Source organism: Myotis yumanensis, unplaced genomic scaffold (genome assembly GCF_028538775.1).
Source record: "Myotis yumanensis isolate MYYU_CA2020_CCGP unplaced genomic scaffold, mMyoYum1.0.hap1 SCAF_8, whole genome shotgun sequence".
In the NCBI taxonomy this organism is placed as follows: Eukaryota; Metazoa; Chordata; class Mammalia; order Chiroptera; family Vespertilionidae; genus Myotis; species Myotis yumanensis.
This window is the reverse complement of record NW_027223759.1, coordinates 50,975,495-50,993,510: the sequence shown is the minus strand read 5'-3', so window position 1 is coordinate 50,993,510 and position 18,016 is coordinate 50,975,495. Positions and strand designations below refer to the sequence as shown.

The 18,016-nt window shown below is 38.6% G+C and overlaps 1 protein-coding gene and 1 pseudogene across 2 annotated transcripts in view; one reads left to right on the top strand and one right to left on the bottom strand.

Annotated features, from left to right (window-relative positions):
• GRB14 (growth factor receptor bound protein 14) overlaps nt 1-18,016 on the bottom strand; it is a 107,309-nt gene that overhangs the window by 34,388 nt on the left and 54,905 nt on the right. For both annotated transcript variants that reach the window (XM_070422851.1, XM_070422852.1), the window contains one exon: nt 9,883-10,039. In XM_070422851.1, the coding sequence (XP_070278952.1) occupies nt 9,883-10,039 (157 nt within the window). The remainder of the gene's footprint in view (nt 1-9,882; nt 10,040-18,016) is intronic.
• Nucleotides 4,258-4,469, top strand: LOC139015942 (U2 spliceosomal RNA; annotated as a pseudogene).

Sequence of the window (18,016 nt, the reverse complement as noted above, 5' to 3'; positions counted from 1 at the left end):
TAAATATCTTATTTTTAAAGCTTCATAAATCCATCTAAAATACTACTTTAAAATAACTTATTAAAACTTTAAAGATATAGCTATATTTTCTAACGTTTTTAACTTAAGAGAAGTATTTCTCAAGCATTGGAAAGTGAATTACAAGGATCAAATACCACTCCTACGTTGGTAAAAGAAAACAGGAGAGAGGCCCTCTTAAATCACTTCAACACAGCCACAACCAAAAAGGAGGAAGAAAAGAAAGTCTCCAAAAGAGTAAAAAAATATATATATTTTTTACAACAAAAACAAAAACTTCATATTGCTTTAAATGTAATTTTTGTTTCTAATAGATCAGTGTAGTATTATGGTAGCAAAATGAAATTAACAAATAATGATAACTACATATAACTGTTTTCTATTTAATTTTCAGAAAGGTTTTCTTTATAAAAAAAAAAAAAAAGAAGAAGAAGAAGAAAAGAAAGAAGTTCCTTCTGAAACAGTTTATTTAACTTGAAAGTCCTTTAAAAAACCTCAATCCTCCCAGTATGGAAAGTGTTCACCTGTGACCTTCTGCCGGGATTTCTTCGCTGAATCCACTGAAAGTACAGCGTGGGGCTCAAATAGAAACCTGAGTCCCTACTCTTCTCCTCACTTGATAAGAGAAGAAACAAGAGTGGCTTTTACCTCTAATTCACCCAGAAAACAATTCTCTGTATACCTTTGTTACAGGAAACTCCAGGAGACAAATGGTCCTTGTACTTCTCTCTGTGCGAGGTAGAAACTACACACATTTTGTCAATCTTATTTTCAGATAAAAATGAACAGCCTCTGACCAAGCAAAACAAAAACTGGAGAAGCAAAGACTAAAACAGGGCTCGGTTTCTAAAAGGTTCCTTAACCTAAGAAAACTGCTTAATACCAACAAGATCCCTTGGGAAATCGCCACGCCAAATTCAGCTCTCCAAGTCCAAGGAGAGAACAATCTTGATATTTCAGCTTGATGGGTATAAAGGCCTGTGGATAATTCCTCAGCAAATCGAAATAGTCCTCATATTAACTCAGACCCAACGATCACAACTTGTATTCATAGAAAACCTTCTCTTCCCACAGTGTTCGCATATACATTATCTCAAGCTGCCTGCTAATAACTGAAGAGTTAAGAAACGGCTCCTATGAATTCCAAGTCACCTAATGCATGCTTTAAAAACTCACAGTACATTTCCATGTGGGCCCGGCATGTTGGTTTCTTTTCCAAGTCTCTGCCTTCTGTATACGTTATAATCCATCCTTTGAACTGTTTGATATAAATACCTTCCAGTTTAGTACAGCTTAGTTCAAAAGCCATTTAGTTGTCCTAAATCCTGGGTTACAAACATGTATGTATACACAGAGTTCCAGCTCTTATGGAATTACTGTCTCGTTGCAATAATATGAGCACTATGAAAATAGTTGCAAAAGTGTTATAGCAGCACAGAAGGAGGGTACTTGCTCCAACTTGGACTTCTGGAAGATGTCTAAGTCTTTAAAAATCTCTTCAATAGTTTTTAAAATTGTGTTTATCCCCCTTTCCCTGATTACTACAACAATACATTTCCATTGCAGAAAATTTGAAAAATACAGACAGCTGATAACCATAATCCATCTGTAAACCTGTCAATCAGGAATAAGCAGTTAACATTTCAGTATATTCCTAGCTTGCTTTTTCTCTGGTAAATATATACACATATATATAGCTGTGTATATGTTTTCCACAAAATTTGGAAAACACTGTATACATGTAAACATATATGTATATGGATATATATATAATTCTTACATTTGGTAAAAATACGTATTTTTGTTCAATCATCATCACTATAATTTTAAATGAGCCCATATCAGTCATCAAAAGAAGAACTCCAAAAAGATAAGCAGAAGCTGCATAATGTACATCCTATGGGTATACAAAGTTTATAACATTCCCCTATTATTATACACTAGATTTTATTTTTCTAATTTCGGAATCTCAGAGGGAAGGTGGGGAGGGTGTGTGGGTGGTAATCAACCAAAGACCTTATATGCATATATGCATAACCCATGGACACAGACAATAGGGTGTCGAAGGCCTGGGGAGGGGGGGGGGGGCAGAGGCAGGCTGGAGGGGGTCAATGGGAGAAAAGGGGGGCATATGAAATACTTTCAACAATAAAGAATCATTAAAAATAAATAGATAATCCTGCTTGAGCAGCCTAATGATATGTATTTCTTGTCCAAATTTCCCACGCCCATCAATAGCGTGCACCTGTGGAAGCACCGCTCCCAGGAGGCCGTTCATCATTTCCGCGCCTAGTGCTTTCTGCACCACTCTGTTATATGGGGGATTTGCAATTCCCTAAGGGATGTATGAGAAGGGTCAGTGCCAACAAGTATCCTGATTGCCTCAAGGAACAGCTTTTGAGCAGCAAAAGCCTGTGCCCAGGGGCTGGGCACATGGAAGAAGCAGTTGTGTCTTCCTACCCACTGTCATAAGGAAAGGGCCCCTCCACGTCAGAAATCTGAGTGTGGAATGCCTCCCAGTGCTTTTCTCTCTCTCCTCTCCCTAGATCAGCGGTTCTCAACCTGTGGGTCGCGACCCCTTTGGCGGTCGAACGACCATTTCACAGGGGTCGCCTAAGACCATCCTGCATATCAGATATTTACATTACGATTCATAACAGTAGCAACATTACAGTTATGAAGTAGCAACGAAAATAATTTTATGGTTGGGTCACAACACGAGGAACTGTATTTAAAGGGCCAGAAGGTTGAGAACCACTGCCCTAGATGGTAGCACTAGGTTAGCTGTCAGTAAGCTTGGGCAGCTGAGGGTTTTCTTCTTACCTTGTCTTCTTACGTATTTTTAGGAAAAGGCCAAGGGTTATACTTTATTGATATTTTTATATAAAATTGCAAGTAAGCCTTGGAAGATGAACAGCCATTAGCCAGGTAAAGATGGGCGACAAAGACTTCCTGAGAATCTCAACAGTATGAGCAAGCAAATCAAGGAGCAGAAACCATAGCATATGCAGCAACTATAGGCAGTTCTCTAATAAATAAACGGGAGAAAGGGAGGGTGAGACCGAAGGCTGGGAACAGGAGGAGCAGTCAGGGCACAGATGCCCTGCAAAGGACCTCGAATTGAATGCAAGGAGAACCGGGCCTGCATGCAGATGGGTAAGTGGAATAAGCAGTGGCAAGAGGGAGATCTGTAAAACAGGATAACAGGAGGCAGACAATGAGATCTGAACTCAGGCTATGAGAGTGAGAAGAAAAACCAGCTGGACCAGGAGGCAGATTTAGCGATGAGCACTCTTTGCTAGTGTCATATTTTCCATCTCTAACCTTAGTGTGCTATCAGGACACCGTGTCTCCCAGAGCTCGGGTCAGGGCTCCAGAAGTCTCAGCAGAGAGGGAGGCACACTGCCATGCGTCCTGAAGGCCTCACAGGTACTTCTGCTGGTGATGAGGGTAGTCACAGCCTAATGGCTGGTAGATTCCAAACAGCACAGAAAGAACAACTGCACAGCAGCTCCACACAACGGAACAAAACACTTGAGCTGCTTTTGTAAGAAAGAAAGAAGTGAAGGAGCAGCTTCAAAGCAGGTGGCTGTGCAGGGTTCCCTCGCTGCCACTGTGCAGCGCTTCTGTCTTAAAGAGACCACGTGGGTCTAGCTGCGCACATAAAAATGGTATCATTAAAAGCCTCCAGTCATTCATTTTGCTTATTAAAGCCACTCCACAATGAAATTCATAATGGAAATCTCAGCTGTCCCTAGCAAGGACACTAAAATACAATTAATTCCTCTTCCCGAGGAGTCCAGAGGTATGCGCTTGAGGTATTGTGTTAATTGCCACTGCTTCATACCATGGCTTCAATTAGGAATCAGAACGGGAGCAAGACAAACATGGACCCCATTAAGTTCCTGAGGACTGAAAACTGGAGTTTTCCTCCCCACCATTCTCTTAACAATGATTGTAAAAGCTGGGGACTCCATCTGGGGGACTATAGTGACATCCAGTGGCTGTGAAGGCAAACACACCAGTTACAAAACGCATGAGAAGAGGAAATATTTGTTGATATGCTGATATTTTAAATTCAATGCCTCTAAAATGTAGACAACTATAAACTCATACCAGCATGATTCAAAATCAGGCACATCAGCAATTCATAACAAAATCAGGATGTTTAGCTGCCTTTGATGATTTAGTCCTGCCTATTTAAATTCTCAGCAGTATTTATTAATAATTATGGATGGCATCGCTTCTCGGCCTTTTGGCTAAGATCAAGTGTAGTATCTGTTCTTATCAGTTTAATAATTATGGGTGGAGGCTATGAACTATTGATATTGTATTCAAAGCTCCAAATAGCATATAGCCATTCGGATTGCGTATAAATTAAAGGACAAGTCATTTCCAAGGTGATCCTCTGACTCAGTCAATACATTAATGGCTGATATCAAGTGAACCAAGTTGGATCACTTTGATCCTAATGGTTTCTTTCTCTTTTTTTAAATAAATATTTATTGTTGAAAGTATTTCATACATCCCCTTTTTTCCCCCATTGACTCCCTCCAGCCCACCCCCGCCCCAGGACTTCAGCATCCTATTGTCTGTGACCATGGGTTATGCATATATGCATACAAGGTTTTTGGTTGATTACCTCCCACCCACCTACCCTCCCCCACCTTCCCTCCAAGATCCTGCACTCTGTTCCATGCTACCACATCTCTGGATCCACTCTATTCATCGGTTTATTTTGTTACTGAGATTCCACATAAGTGTGATCATATGACACTTGTGTTTCTCTGACTGACTTATTTCACTTAGCATAATACTCTCCAGGTCCCTCCATGCTGTCTCAAAGAGTAAGAGATTCTTCTTTTTTACTGCTGCATAGTATTCCATGGTATAAATGTACCACGGCTTGGGCACTTGGGCTGTTTCCAGATCTTAGCTATTGTAAATTGTGCTGCTATGAACATAGGGGTGCATATATTCTTTCTGATTGGTGCTTCAGGTTTGATCCCAATGGTTTCAATACTACCTCTGTAAAGAAAATTTATCTGAAAATGTTCTGGAGGATTCAAAATTTCAAATTTTCTACTTATATTTATAGCACCATTGAGAGACACAGATGGGGAGTGTGACAGAGACAAACTAACCATGGAGTCCCAGGAACATTTGCCTGACCTTTTGGGGTAAGGAGAAACCAACGTGCTTCCATGGAAAATGCATACACTTTAGAATCTGACAGAACTTAGATTTGTATAATATTTGACTCTAGGCAAGGTACTTCATCACTTAGTCATTATATTATTATAAGCAAAATGGGTACAATGAATATTAAAAAACACATCTTGGAGGGTTTCTATGAGATGAAGTATTAGCAGCATCTATCAAGATTAATGTAAAACCTCTCACTCGGCACCTTGCATGTAGAAGATGCCCACTAACAATAGCTATCACACATATACATTCACATCAAAAATACTAAGAAGATTGAGGTTTCCTTTGCCACAGTAAAGACTCTGAAAACAGACTTTAAAATTCATAAATATACCCGTACTATATTTTGAATGTCTTCCTAACTTTAGTAATTTGAAGTGTGCTTTAAGGGATCAGAAGCAACATTTACTTACAGAATGTTTCTGAAACTTTTCCAAGCTTATCTCTGACATTAAAGTGAACTTAAGTGCAGAAAACCCTCAACACTCCTCTATCCCATAAGTCAAAATGCTCTTGCCCATAAGGCTTCGGGACCTTGCAAACACTAAACCCCATAAGTGTGCCAATCGCCATGCAAAGATGGCACAGTGGAGCCTGCACAACTAGCAGAAATGAGAGATGGGCAAAGACCAATCCAGGAAGCCACAGGGAGTTTGATGTAAATGCAAAACTAACTTGCTCAGTCTCCCAAAGGTCAAAACTTGTCTCCTGGCCTCCTTAGAAGTATACTGTAAAAACCAAATCAGATCACACTGCTCTCTGACTCAGACCTCCAATTCTTTTCCTCTCACTCCGTGCAAGTCAAGTCCCCTCCAAGCTCTATGAGACCTCGATGAATTGACGTGCGCCATGGCAGCTCCATGAACTCCTCCTCCCATTACTTCCCATCTCACTGACTCCACTCCAGATACACCCACCACTTGGCTGTTTCCTGCACACGAGCGCATTGCCTCGTCCAGGCCTTTCCACTTGCAGTTCCCTCTGTCTAGAAATATCGTCTTCCATTTAACTGCAAGGCCAGCTGCTGTCTGCTTTTGGTCTCTATTCAAATGTCTCACTGTCAGAGAGGCCCTTCCTGGTGCCTCTGTTTAAAGTGCATCTCCTCCTTCCCGGCTCTCTCCCACTCTGTCCCTCTCCCCCGCCTTCCTCTTCTCCCCAGCGCTCATCATCACCTAAGGGACCACACATTTTAGTCATCTTTCTCTCTCTGCTCAAATGCAAACTCACAAGGGCAGTGCTTTTTGTCCACTTTTTTCATCTGATGTCCCCAGGATCCACACACAGAATGTGCTTGGTACAAAATAGTTAATAGATATTTGCTAAATTCTCTGAGGAAGGCAATAGGGGAAGCGAAGTCAGGGAGAGTTCCTAGTTTTTTTGGAATCTATAAAGTGAAAAAAAAAAGCTAAAATACTCAGAATGTTTTTGTAGTACACCCATACACAAAAAGAAGTAATCTACTAAAGTGAATATACAGTATAATTAGTGATAATGTTAAAACTAGTCAACATCATCTCAATGTTATAAAATTATGGATAATATTGCTTCTTTCTTGACATTGTTTCTCAGGTACTTACAATGAGCTGAATTATTTTTGTATTGAAGATATTTTTTTAATAACAGGTATCACCCCTCTCTTTTGGAATTCTATTTATTGAAAATTCGTTATGTCAATCACAAAGAGATCAATGGTGTCTCCTCAGCAATATACAGAGCTGACAAGCTGGTCATCAAAATTTTGGCAAATCGTTTGTCCTTTAGTTCTTTATATCAATAGCACTCACAGCACATTAAAGGTGATGGTGTCAGTGATTCATTCTATTGACAAAGAGCATCTGCGCTTCATGTCACATTTAAGGGAGGAAAACCTGTTCCAGTTCTTTTCATTCATTTTAATATGCAAATGAAGAAAAAGTTACTTAATATCACTATTAGATTGATGGGATATTGCAAGAGTATTTATAATCTACAGACACACACACGCAAATTAAATGTGTGTAAATAAACAACTTGGTTTTATATTTTATGCTGAGGAAGGCCAACAGTGGTTATGCTGTTATATTGTTAGATGAAGAAATGGAAGCTGGTAAATCAATTACACATTAGTATTTGGGTAGCATTAGTGTCTATAAGTTTTTTACTGTTGTAAAGTATAATCTGTGTAAAAAAACAGAAGTATACAAGGAAGCTCTAGAATTAAATTTCTTTCTCATGAACTTTGGTCTAATGCATGGTTGATGAAGCCATGAGACAATATTCTCACACCTTTGATTTTATTTCAGTAGTTTCCAGGAAATATAGTAATGGAGAAATTTATTTCAATTTGATGTCTAAAAGCCTAATTTAGTATGTAGCTCAAATTACTTCTCAGCATTCCATTTTAAGCCTCTACATTGAAAGAGTTGTGCATTATTCCTTAATATAACTTGCATTGGTCTCAATGAAAACTGCTGATTTACAGGATTTTTATTACTTCAAGCTATTTGTTAAGGATACATTTTAGTGACTATACAAAAAAAAGATGTGTTTAAAGTCTCACCAAAGGAAAAATTTAAGAATCTAAAATACTGTAATTATATATTATTCTAATTAAGAGCTATGTTCCGACAAGCATAAGTAAGTGAAATGGTTTGGAAGATGGCAGGTACCTATTGAGAGTTAACACCTTATTTCTAGGAGATGAATTATCATGAATAGAATTAAATTAGTCACAAGTGGCAATGAAGAAAGTATAGGTGGAGCTTTTTCTGCCCGGGGAATGTGAGACTACATCGCGTGGGCCAATGTAGTATATGCCTTCAGAATTCAGGTGTTCCTGGCAGGTGCATGCTCAGCTGTCAAGATCAGCTGACATACTGCAGCTCATGGACCATTAGCTGTGACTAGGGTGGGGGATGGGCTGGGGTTCAGAATCACTGTGGACACAGTCGGACTACCAGCCTCTTTCCCTCGGGCTCCACTCTGTCTTCTCCCTGAGGTTCTGGCATGCCCTAAGACAACAGTCTTCAAACTGAAGTCCACAAACACTTTCTGAAGGGTCCAGGGAATGCAGGGAGGTTTAGAGGAACCACTTTCCAGCATCTTTAAAAAGCAGAACTTGCCTTGTCTGCCAGCATCATCTTTACTCCATTTCATAATACAAAGGTAAGCCTCTCCTCTGAACTGAACCTTACGTTGGCTATTGCTCTGGGTAAACACCCACTAGGCATCAAACAAAGGCAGCACTTTTTATATATTGGTTGCTAGCTTTGCAAGAAAGTGAATGACTCATGACTAAGGTATACAAGTCTCAATTCTTTAAACAAATGGAAGGAAATAATGTAGCTGTCACTACAAAGTGATTATTTAAAATCACTCTGATAAAAAATAATAAAAAAATCACTTTGATAATTTATCAGTAAAATTTTAGACATATAATGCAAAGGAGTTTATGTCTAACTCCCACCTCCCCATATATATACCTTAATCCCTGGAACCAATGAATGTTACCTTGCATAGCAAAAAAAAAAAAAATGAAATTGAAAGAAGGACTTTGCAGCTATGATTGTGTTAAGGAACTTGCAACGAGCACATTCTCCTGATAATTTGGGTAGACCCTAAGTGCTACTGTTCTTATGGTAGAGAGGCAAAAGGAGATGTGAAAGACAGAGGAGGAGACAGCAACATGATGACGACACAGGTGGCGACGTAAGTGATAGAGACATAAGCCAGGGAATGGCAGCTGCCCCCAGAAGCAGGAAGATTCCCTGCTGAAGTCTGCAGGGGAAGAGCCTCCTAACAATACCTTCATTTCAGCCCAGGAATCAGCAATACTGATTTCAGACTCCTGGCCTCCAGACTGCGAGAGAATAAATATTTAGTTGTTCTAAGCCACCTAGTTTGTAGTAATTTGTTACAGTGGCTGCAGGAAATTAATGCAGAATTCAAAGCATTGAACAGCATTGCTGTAACGTCTTCCTTTCTCATCTACTTATTATGGGAACATGTTTTTTAACACTGATATATGCAAAAATAAGAAAGGGGAGACAAAAGAGGAAGGAGACAAAATTGTTGCCAATCCTGTCTCACTCTAGCAGAAGAATGAAAAAAATGTATAATTCATTAAAAGATTTGGAAAAATAAACAAAAGCCCTCTATGAATCACAATACAACAATGCATTTTCAATTTAAAAAAATTTTAAGGTTACTCTTTATGTTTATGATTTTAAAATGTGAAGGAGTTACTTATTTCCTCAAGAAAAGTTTAGGGTGTATGCTCCCTTAAAGAGAACCACCACCATGGATACTCCCCATATCTGTCCTATAATCAATTCAAAAAATAATCCAAATAACAGTTTATTTATTAACTTCTTTAAAAGTGTTAATTGTGCTTCTAAAAATTATTATGAAATATATCCTTCCATCAATGTTCTAGCTCTAAAATTCCCATAAATCATTGTTTAAAAAACAAGGGTGGTAAATGTGTAATATTATTATCCTTATGTCCATTTTGTTCTACGATTTTCATCTTTCAACTGCTAATACCAAAAGTAAAAAGAATAAAGAATTATTCATTATTTCCTTTTATTTTTCTGTATCTGAAGGAAATTTTTGCCATATGATCAAAAGTATAAGGAACAGAAAAGCAATGATGTGACCATGATTCTGTGTCCTTACCTAGACCTAGGAGAGTCAGATGCTCATAAAGGGTCCAGCAGTGGTCATCAACATAATGACACTTCAGGATCAACAGCTGGCAAACATCTCGGGCAGTTATATCACTGGGCACCTCTAAAGCCCTGCTGGTTTCATCTTCGCTGTAGATTTTAATTACCTGTGTAGGTAGAAATAAGAAAATAAGCGAAAATATTATATTAGAAATATTATAGGAAGTCATCAAACTTATTGGTTGAGCTGATTATAAGTTGCTTATACATTTTGATCAACATCTAATTTATGTATACATTAAGTGAATGGTCACTTATCCCAAGACTTGTTTATAACATGTCAAAGTCACTTTACCCAACAATTTCCACTCTTTTCTTCCATGTCTAAACTAGAGGACAAAGACCATTTAAAGCCATTAGCAACTATGAATGATATAATGTTACATGTTAATTAAATTAATTATAAGAAGATGACCTTTCTCTACCACTCTGGTCTATTCAAAAGTTCTGTATCTCTTATCAATATTTTAAATTTTCTATGTCATATTTAAATCCTGTAAATAATCCAAGTAACATGGGTGATTTATTCCCAGATATACTCTAACAGTAAAAGCAGTAAAGAAAATCAGACTTTTTGAAAAGATTTCTCTATTTCAAGTATGGTAGTTTTGCCAAAGACTTGCTAAAAGTTCACTAAATCCTTTTTCTTTTCTCCCTTGCAATTACTTGTGGCCATGAGACTGTTTTAGTAGACGAAATATAAGCCCATTCAATTTTGCACTTCCAAGCCTAGCCCGCAGAAATCTCCTGTCAAATTCTTCTCAATGAGAAACTCATATATAATTTTTCATACTAATAATCCCAGTCAATATTGCCAATCATTAGTGGCAGTTCTGAGTGTTAGTCAGATGTGATTGTCTGAGCTTTCATTTCAGTTCACTTATTTTGTGGTTAATACACGTGGGTCCCTAAGATCCCAAGATCCATTTGGAATCTCGATTGCATGTGGGTAAGCCTTTGCTCTTAAGAGTGTACCTTCAGTGTCTGTATCTGTGCTAGATTCAGAGCACCCTATTGGGACTCTAAAGGATGCTGTCCATATCCATGCTGCTGTGATTAATGACTGGACCGAGCACTGGAGGGTGCTCCTGCCAAAAGCAATATGAAGATGACCAGTCTTCAGAGGACAAGGAGAGCCAAGCCTAAAGACGAGCTATGGTTTCAGTTTCCTCAGACACCAGCTGCACATTCCACACCAGGAAACGGGGGGCTGGGAATGACCTGGTGGCTGCTAATAGGGTTCCCTGCATTTCCTGACTCCCCCTTGTTTTCTTACAGTAAACAGGAGCATGCCTTTTATTTTTCATGCTCTATCTTTTATATCAGAAGGGCTAAGTAAATGAAAAATTGCAAACATTCTGAAGCTTAATCCAAATTCATGAAGAGGGAAGGACAGAGCAAGAGATAAAGATGGGGAAAATGAAAAGGATTCTAACCAACCCAGAAAGCCAGGATTTTCTTCAAACTATGCTGGTACAAATTTGAACAAAATAAGTTGCCAAGAATCAAGACACATAAATTTAGAAGAGCTAGGCCAACTTAAATGTCTGGAATAGGAACAAGTACTCATTTTAAATAAATAACACCTGCTGAGAGCAAAATGTAATAGTTTTCAAACCCATACTTTTCAAAAAATCCTACTTAATTCTGACATTTATCCAAAATATACATTCATCTGTGAATAATAAAATTATATTTTGGTTAAAAAGGAAACATATAATACTTTCAACAATAAAGAATTTAAACAAAAATAAAAAGTTTTATTTTGTTTGATATTCCATGGTAGTAAGTCCCTGTCAGCTCTTAGATCTTTTCGGTAACTATGAAAAATCCCTTACACTACCAATGGGATGCCTTTGTTAAAAGTCTCATTTTATTTCTATTTATTTCTCCTTAAAGGTTATGAAAAAGAGAAAGTTAATCCAAACCTAAACTCTCTAACAGAGTTCAATGTGCCTCTTGCCAAAAGTATCACTTCACTAAAACTTCCTATGTGAGAAAAATTCAAGTCACCAGAAAAGCTACATGACTTAAATAGCTTTTAAAACTAAGTTAAAAGCTTTTGTGATCATGTAAAAACCAAATAACAGAGCTGTTCTTAAGAATCGCTATTGCAAAGCACCAGTCTCCTGTGTTCTTTATACACTGAGAGGTAAAAAAGAGAGTGGAAGATCATATCATCATGGTATTTAACAAAGGGATATTATACATTTCCAGTTCAGTAGCCCCAATTCCCAGCTTACTTTATAACGTTAAAAAATGGGGAGAGAAGAATATTAATCATATCAATTTACCCACAAGATCATTTGAAACTGTATACCGGCAGGAAGAAATACTGCCTAGACCCTAAAGAAGAATAAAAACTCCTTTTGTTTCATCAGTGGACAAACACTTGGCTAGCAAGACAGACATGTACTGATAAGGTCTGTCTACAACATCCCACCAGCATAAACAGAGCGCCCAAGGACAGCCAGCTGTGTAGACATACAGGCTGTATTCTGGAAGCCCTTGCATGTCTCTGCAATCCTGGCTATCAGAGCAACCTTGGCCTGTGGAGTGGTTTACAGATTAAAAAACTGCTCTGGAAGCACATGGCACAGAGCAATGAAAATGTAACACACAGATAGAGTAGCCGCTGCAGGGGGGTGTGCTGGAATGTGGGTGGAGCAGAGCTCTGTTTTGGCTGACATCCTTATCAAGGCAGTTGATACACTTTCTACCCAACTCCCCTCCACTGCCCTCCTTAAAAATTAAGTGGAGGCAAGAGATAAAAGAGTAACATAACCCATTTTTAAAACAGTAGACACAACAATGTTCATATAGAGACAGCAAGACATGGTTAACTTTTCAGGAAAAGTCTTGAGGCCTCTGAAGTCTTGAGACTAAAAGACACAGAATATTTAAAAAATAAGACAAAGGCCATTTCTGAAAAAATAAAGTCAAGAGATCCAGTTTGAAAGTCAACTCAATATATATCATGTCGCTCCCAAAGCACACCAAGTATTTATCTCTACAATCACCGAAGATTCTGATGCTCAGAAGAGACTATAGGAAATGCCTTAGGAAAGCCCTGGGCAGGGGCTGAACAGTCAGCCCTTCCCCTCCTCCCTGCAGACCCCAGGAATGTGATGGCAGGGAGAGCCATGTCCTTTTCCAACCTGGTCCATACAAGGGTATTTCAAAGGTATTCAGTGTTTTCATCTGGTCATTTGGCAACACCATCAAGGAGAAAGGGCACTGGATCCATAGGTAAGCATCTAGCTACTGGATAGCTTCCCCCCATTTATCCAGAGAAGGGAGGAGAGAAGAGGTATAATCATTCAGCAGGTTAAAAAAAAAAGGCTAGACAAAAACTCATATACACAGACAACAGTATGGTGGTTACCAGAGAGAAGAGGTGTAGGAAAGGGTAAAGGGGGTAAAATATATGGTGATGGAAGATTTGACTTTGGATGGTGGGCACACAATGCAATATATAGATGATGTATCATAGAATTAATTGTATACTTGAAACATATAATTTTATTAACCAATGTCACCCTAATAAATTTATTTTTAAAAAAGCATTGATTAAACAAATATATGAGCCAGAATCCAGATGATAAAAGTAAGGGAGAGAAAGAAAGGAAAAGAAAGGAAGAAAGAAAGAAAGAAAGAAAGAAAGAAAGAAAGAAAGAAAGAAAGAAAGAAAGGAAGGAAGGAAGGAAGGAAGAAAGAAAGAAAGAAAGAAAGAAAGAAAGAAAGAAAGAAAGAAAGAAAGAAAGAAAGAAAGAAAGAAAGAAAGGTAGAAAGAAAGAAAGGTAGAAGAAGAAAGAAAGAAAGAAAGAAAGAAAGAAAAGAAAGAAAGAAAGAAAGAAAGAAAGGAAGGAAGGAAGGAAGGAAGGAAGGAAGGAAGGAAGGAAGGGAGGAAGGAAGAAGGAAAGAAGGAAAGAAGGAAAGAAGGAAAGAAGGAAAGAAGGAAAGAAGGAAAGAAAGAAAGAAAGAAAGAAAGAAAGAAAGAGAGAGAAAGAGAGAAAGAGAGAAAGAGAGGGAGGGAGGGAGGGAGGGAGGGAGGGGCTACTGAAGCATTATTATCTTCTGGTCAAAGTTTTAATTTTAAGGTCACAAATTTCATTTTTCCATTAACTACCTTTAAGTACCACATCTAATTCTTATTAAACAGAGCACCCAAATATTAAGTATATTTAATATTTAGCTTAAAATAATTTAAACACCACATTTAATACCAAGATCTTATCATGATGAAAAGTATATATAACTTTTAAATGGAAAAAATCATTCATTTATTATATCTATTAATTATATATATATATATATACATTATTTATATATAATAGAAAATAAGGAACAAGAACCATAGAAACTTGCTCTCAACTATATCCCAAAATAAAGCTTATTTGTACAACTCTTTAAAAGTTTACCATCCAAGTACAGTAGGATTATAAAGCCATCTTCTAATGCTTGTTTTTTTCCTCTATTATTTTAATACAAATGCAACTGTGCCTAAGTCATATGAAATATTTTTAATCGAGGTCAGAGTAGCCCTGGGTTTTTACATTCTTCTAAATAAGGAACACAGTGTCCTAAGATAAGAGTAGACATCTCAGATATTCTGAATTAAGCAACTTATTGTGTTCCCTTGAAGAGAATGGAAAATAATATATTCATCAGTACTTATTCTAAATCTCTAACAGAATGTTATAATTTTTAAGAAAGATTGTTCCAAAAGACCCTAACAGCTCAAGAAAAGCTGTTGTTTCCTACTACCATCCTGAATTATTTTGCTAGCTGTCAAATACTTATCTAGAGTAAAATAGTATATAGTCTAGAGAAATCAAGTAGTAAGGAGTCTTAAATTCTTTCTATCAAGAGATCTTCAACAATACATTTTACTTCACCAGGAGCAGTACATGTCCAATTAGTTATATCAACTCAAAACATACCATCAATATAAATAATACAGAAATTGATTGACACAAACAGGTCCATTCCAAATCCCGGTAGCCCCTTTCAACTTTATTCCCTAGGATCCCTTTCTCATTCTTGATCTCTAACCATACTTTTTCTCAAGTTTCTTGAAATAGTCACAGGACATTTGCATATACTGTTTCTGCTGCCTAGACCACTCTCTCCACCTTCTACTGGGACACTGCTTCTCCATCTTCTCTAAACACCCCATTCAGATAACCGTTATTTCTGCTGGGAAGCTCTCGGTGACTCTCCCAGTTTAGGTCCAGGCCCTTTGCTCCACGTATGCAGGTGTGCGAATATGTAATTACTATGCACCAACCTCAGAAGGCTGCATGATTGCTGGGATGATGTCAATGTTTGCTTCCCATTATATCCCCAGCAGTTAGCACAGCTCCGGGCACATAGTGAACAAACAAACATTTTTCAGTGATGAATGAAACCATCATGTGTAGCCCTGTAGTAAACAATATTAGGGATTCCAAAATAGCAGCTTTTAAACCTCACAAGGTCTGAAAACTTCTAAATATATATTTTTTATTGATTTCAGAGAGGTAGGGAGAGGGAGAGAGATAGAAACATCAATGATGAGAGAGAATCATTGATCTGCTGCTTCCTGCATACCCCCTACTGGGGATCAAGCCTGCAACGTGAGCATATGCTCTTGACAAGAATCGAACCCAGGACCCTTCAGTCCACAGGCTGATGCTCTATCCACTGAGCAAACTGGCTAGGGCAAGGTCTGCAAACTTTTAAAGAACAGAAACATATGGACCAAACAGAAAAGATAGGCAAGGTTTCATGAAATATGTGAAGTAAACAAAGGTGGGCCAGGTGACTTCGATGGTCCATGTCACATCTGGGAATCTGGGAAAATGCAAAAAAAAGAAGAAGGGAGGAGGATATCTGAGTGGGACAAATATTATGAGCAAAGATACTGAGGACTGAAAGAGCAAAATTATGTAGAGAACCAGTACACAGAGCACTATGCCAAGATCAGAGGGACAAAGTTATGAGGACCAACTGAACAATCACAGGTGCCTGTGGAAGAAGCATCTTTGTCCAGCACTGCCGAACACTGGTTCCCATCAGTGCAAACTAGAGAGGGGGTCACTACAACAAGGGATCATTTTTAAGACACATAAATGACAGGGTACCTTTTTTCAATGAATGAAAATATAGAATTACGTTTACTAGTAAATGATAGTTTTACAAGCAGATGATTACAAAGAGGTAAAAAATAAAGGATAAGTAATCACATGATGATTTAATCATTTAGGAAGCAGTCCAGCTGCAAGTAACAGAAAAGCTACCCGACACAATTTAGGTTTCATGTTGTTTCTTCTCACATTCGAAACCAGAGGCAGGCAGTTTGGGGCTTTGGTGATGCGATGTCATCAAGTCACCACTGGCCCAGGCTCTTCCTATGAGTCTGCAATCCTCAAGGTCACAAGATGAATCACCCCCATACCTCCCCTGCAAAAACTGAATTGTGTACATTCCCATGTTACTACATTTCTACAGGAAAATCACAGGGCATGACGGGGTAAAGAGATGAACTAATCCAGGGTGAAAGGACCTGTGTATTGTGGCCCATATTGATCTTACAGGAGTTCTGGGTATGAATTCGTATCTCGGCCAGCATCAGGCCAGGCCAAAGAGGACCAGTATGGCCTCACTACTGGAAATGCCACACTTGGCAGGGCAGAGGATTTAGCATGGCCACACCTGGCAGCTTGGATCAGTGACACTGCCAAATCAGGCCACATCTAGGCGTACAACCAAGAGAAGAAAGACAGTCTGCAGGGACAGGGAGGCCCAGAAAGTTCCTCAGAGCCCCTCTGCTCTACTCTACTTCCCTACTCTGTTCTTTACTTTTCTGCAATCCTTGCCTCAGGCCAAGAGCCTTGCAGACTGTCCCTTCCTTGGGCCTCCTTTCTCCCTAGAGGGGATGAGATGTTACAAAGAGAAATTGGAAGCTCTTTCAGTTTGCTCTGTCATGTGGTTAAAAAAAAAAAAGTAATAAAAAAACACACCACACAGCTCCAATTTCAACATGAAAGAAGTCAAACTAAAAACTAAGTCCAAAACTATCCTAAAGCATGGATGTAGAGGTACACACACATATACATATGCACATTTAAATCTTATCCTAGAACCTATATCCAATATGAAAAATAAAGGGGGTCAAATCCCAAATCCCTCCCTAAAGCGTCCGATGACTCCATCAAAGAACACATTCAATTCCCGCGAAGATGCCAGTGCTGACTAATCCCTCCTCAAAGTGAAAAGACCTTCGCAAGTGTTAATGCGTATTCATATTTAAAGCAAAAAACCACTGGTCATGCTTATGTTGGACGCAGTGTTACCCCAGTGTCTCATTTCACCTTTTAAGCAATCATTTCTTCCCAGAATAGCCACCGGACATGTCTCAGCGAAAAAGTTAAAAACCGTCTCACATGGTGAGAAAGAAAGGCAAGTTGAAGAGGAGAGGACGAGTGTTCAGAAGACAGAGGGGGAAACACCAGGGCAGGAGAGAGATTTATTGGAAGCCAGGACACATCACACTGTTCAATTCCTGAGCTGGCTGGCATCAGCTGAAGCCCTGTTAGGCACTACCTTATCTCACGGATTCCTGTAAGCACATTTTCTCACATTTGACCTCCCTGAAACTTAGATGTAATTTACCACCAGTGGCTGGTCATAGTTTAATTAGAAACATCTAAAATAATGATGCGTCTTATAATTTAAGGTTTCACAGAATCAATGAAACAGGCGGTTTTCAGTCTTTCTGGGACATGTGGGGGTATGATTTTACAAACTTATAATAGCAAACAAAATACCACTTTCTAACCCTAACATTCCCATGCTGTGACAGCATGAGGAAAAAATGATCTGTATATATTTTTGTAATTTTACCTTTGCTTCATTTTCCTAAGTATTTTTACTTTATGTCGGTGTGAAACACGTGTAGCACATATTCCTGTGAAAGAAATGGAATCGATGCTGTTAGAATCTGAAAATGCAACCATTAGAAGGGCTCTTGGAGAACAGGCACTAAAATCCTCTCATTTTACCAGTGAAGGAGCTGAGGCTGGAGAGGGTGTGACTTGCCC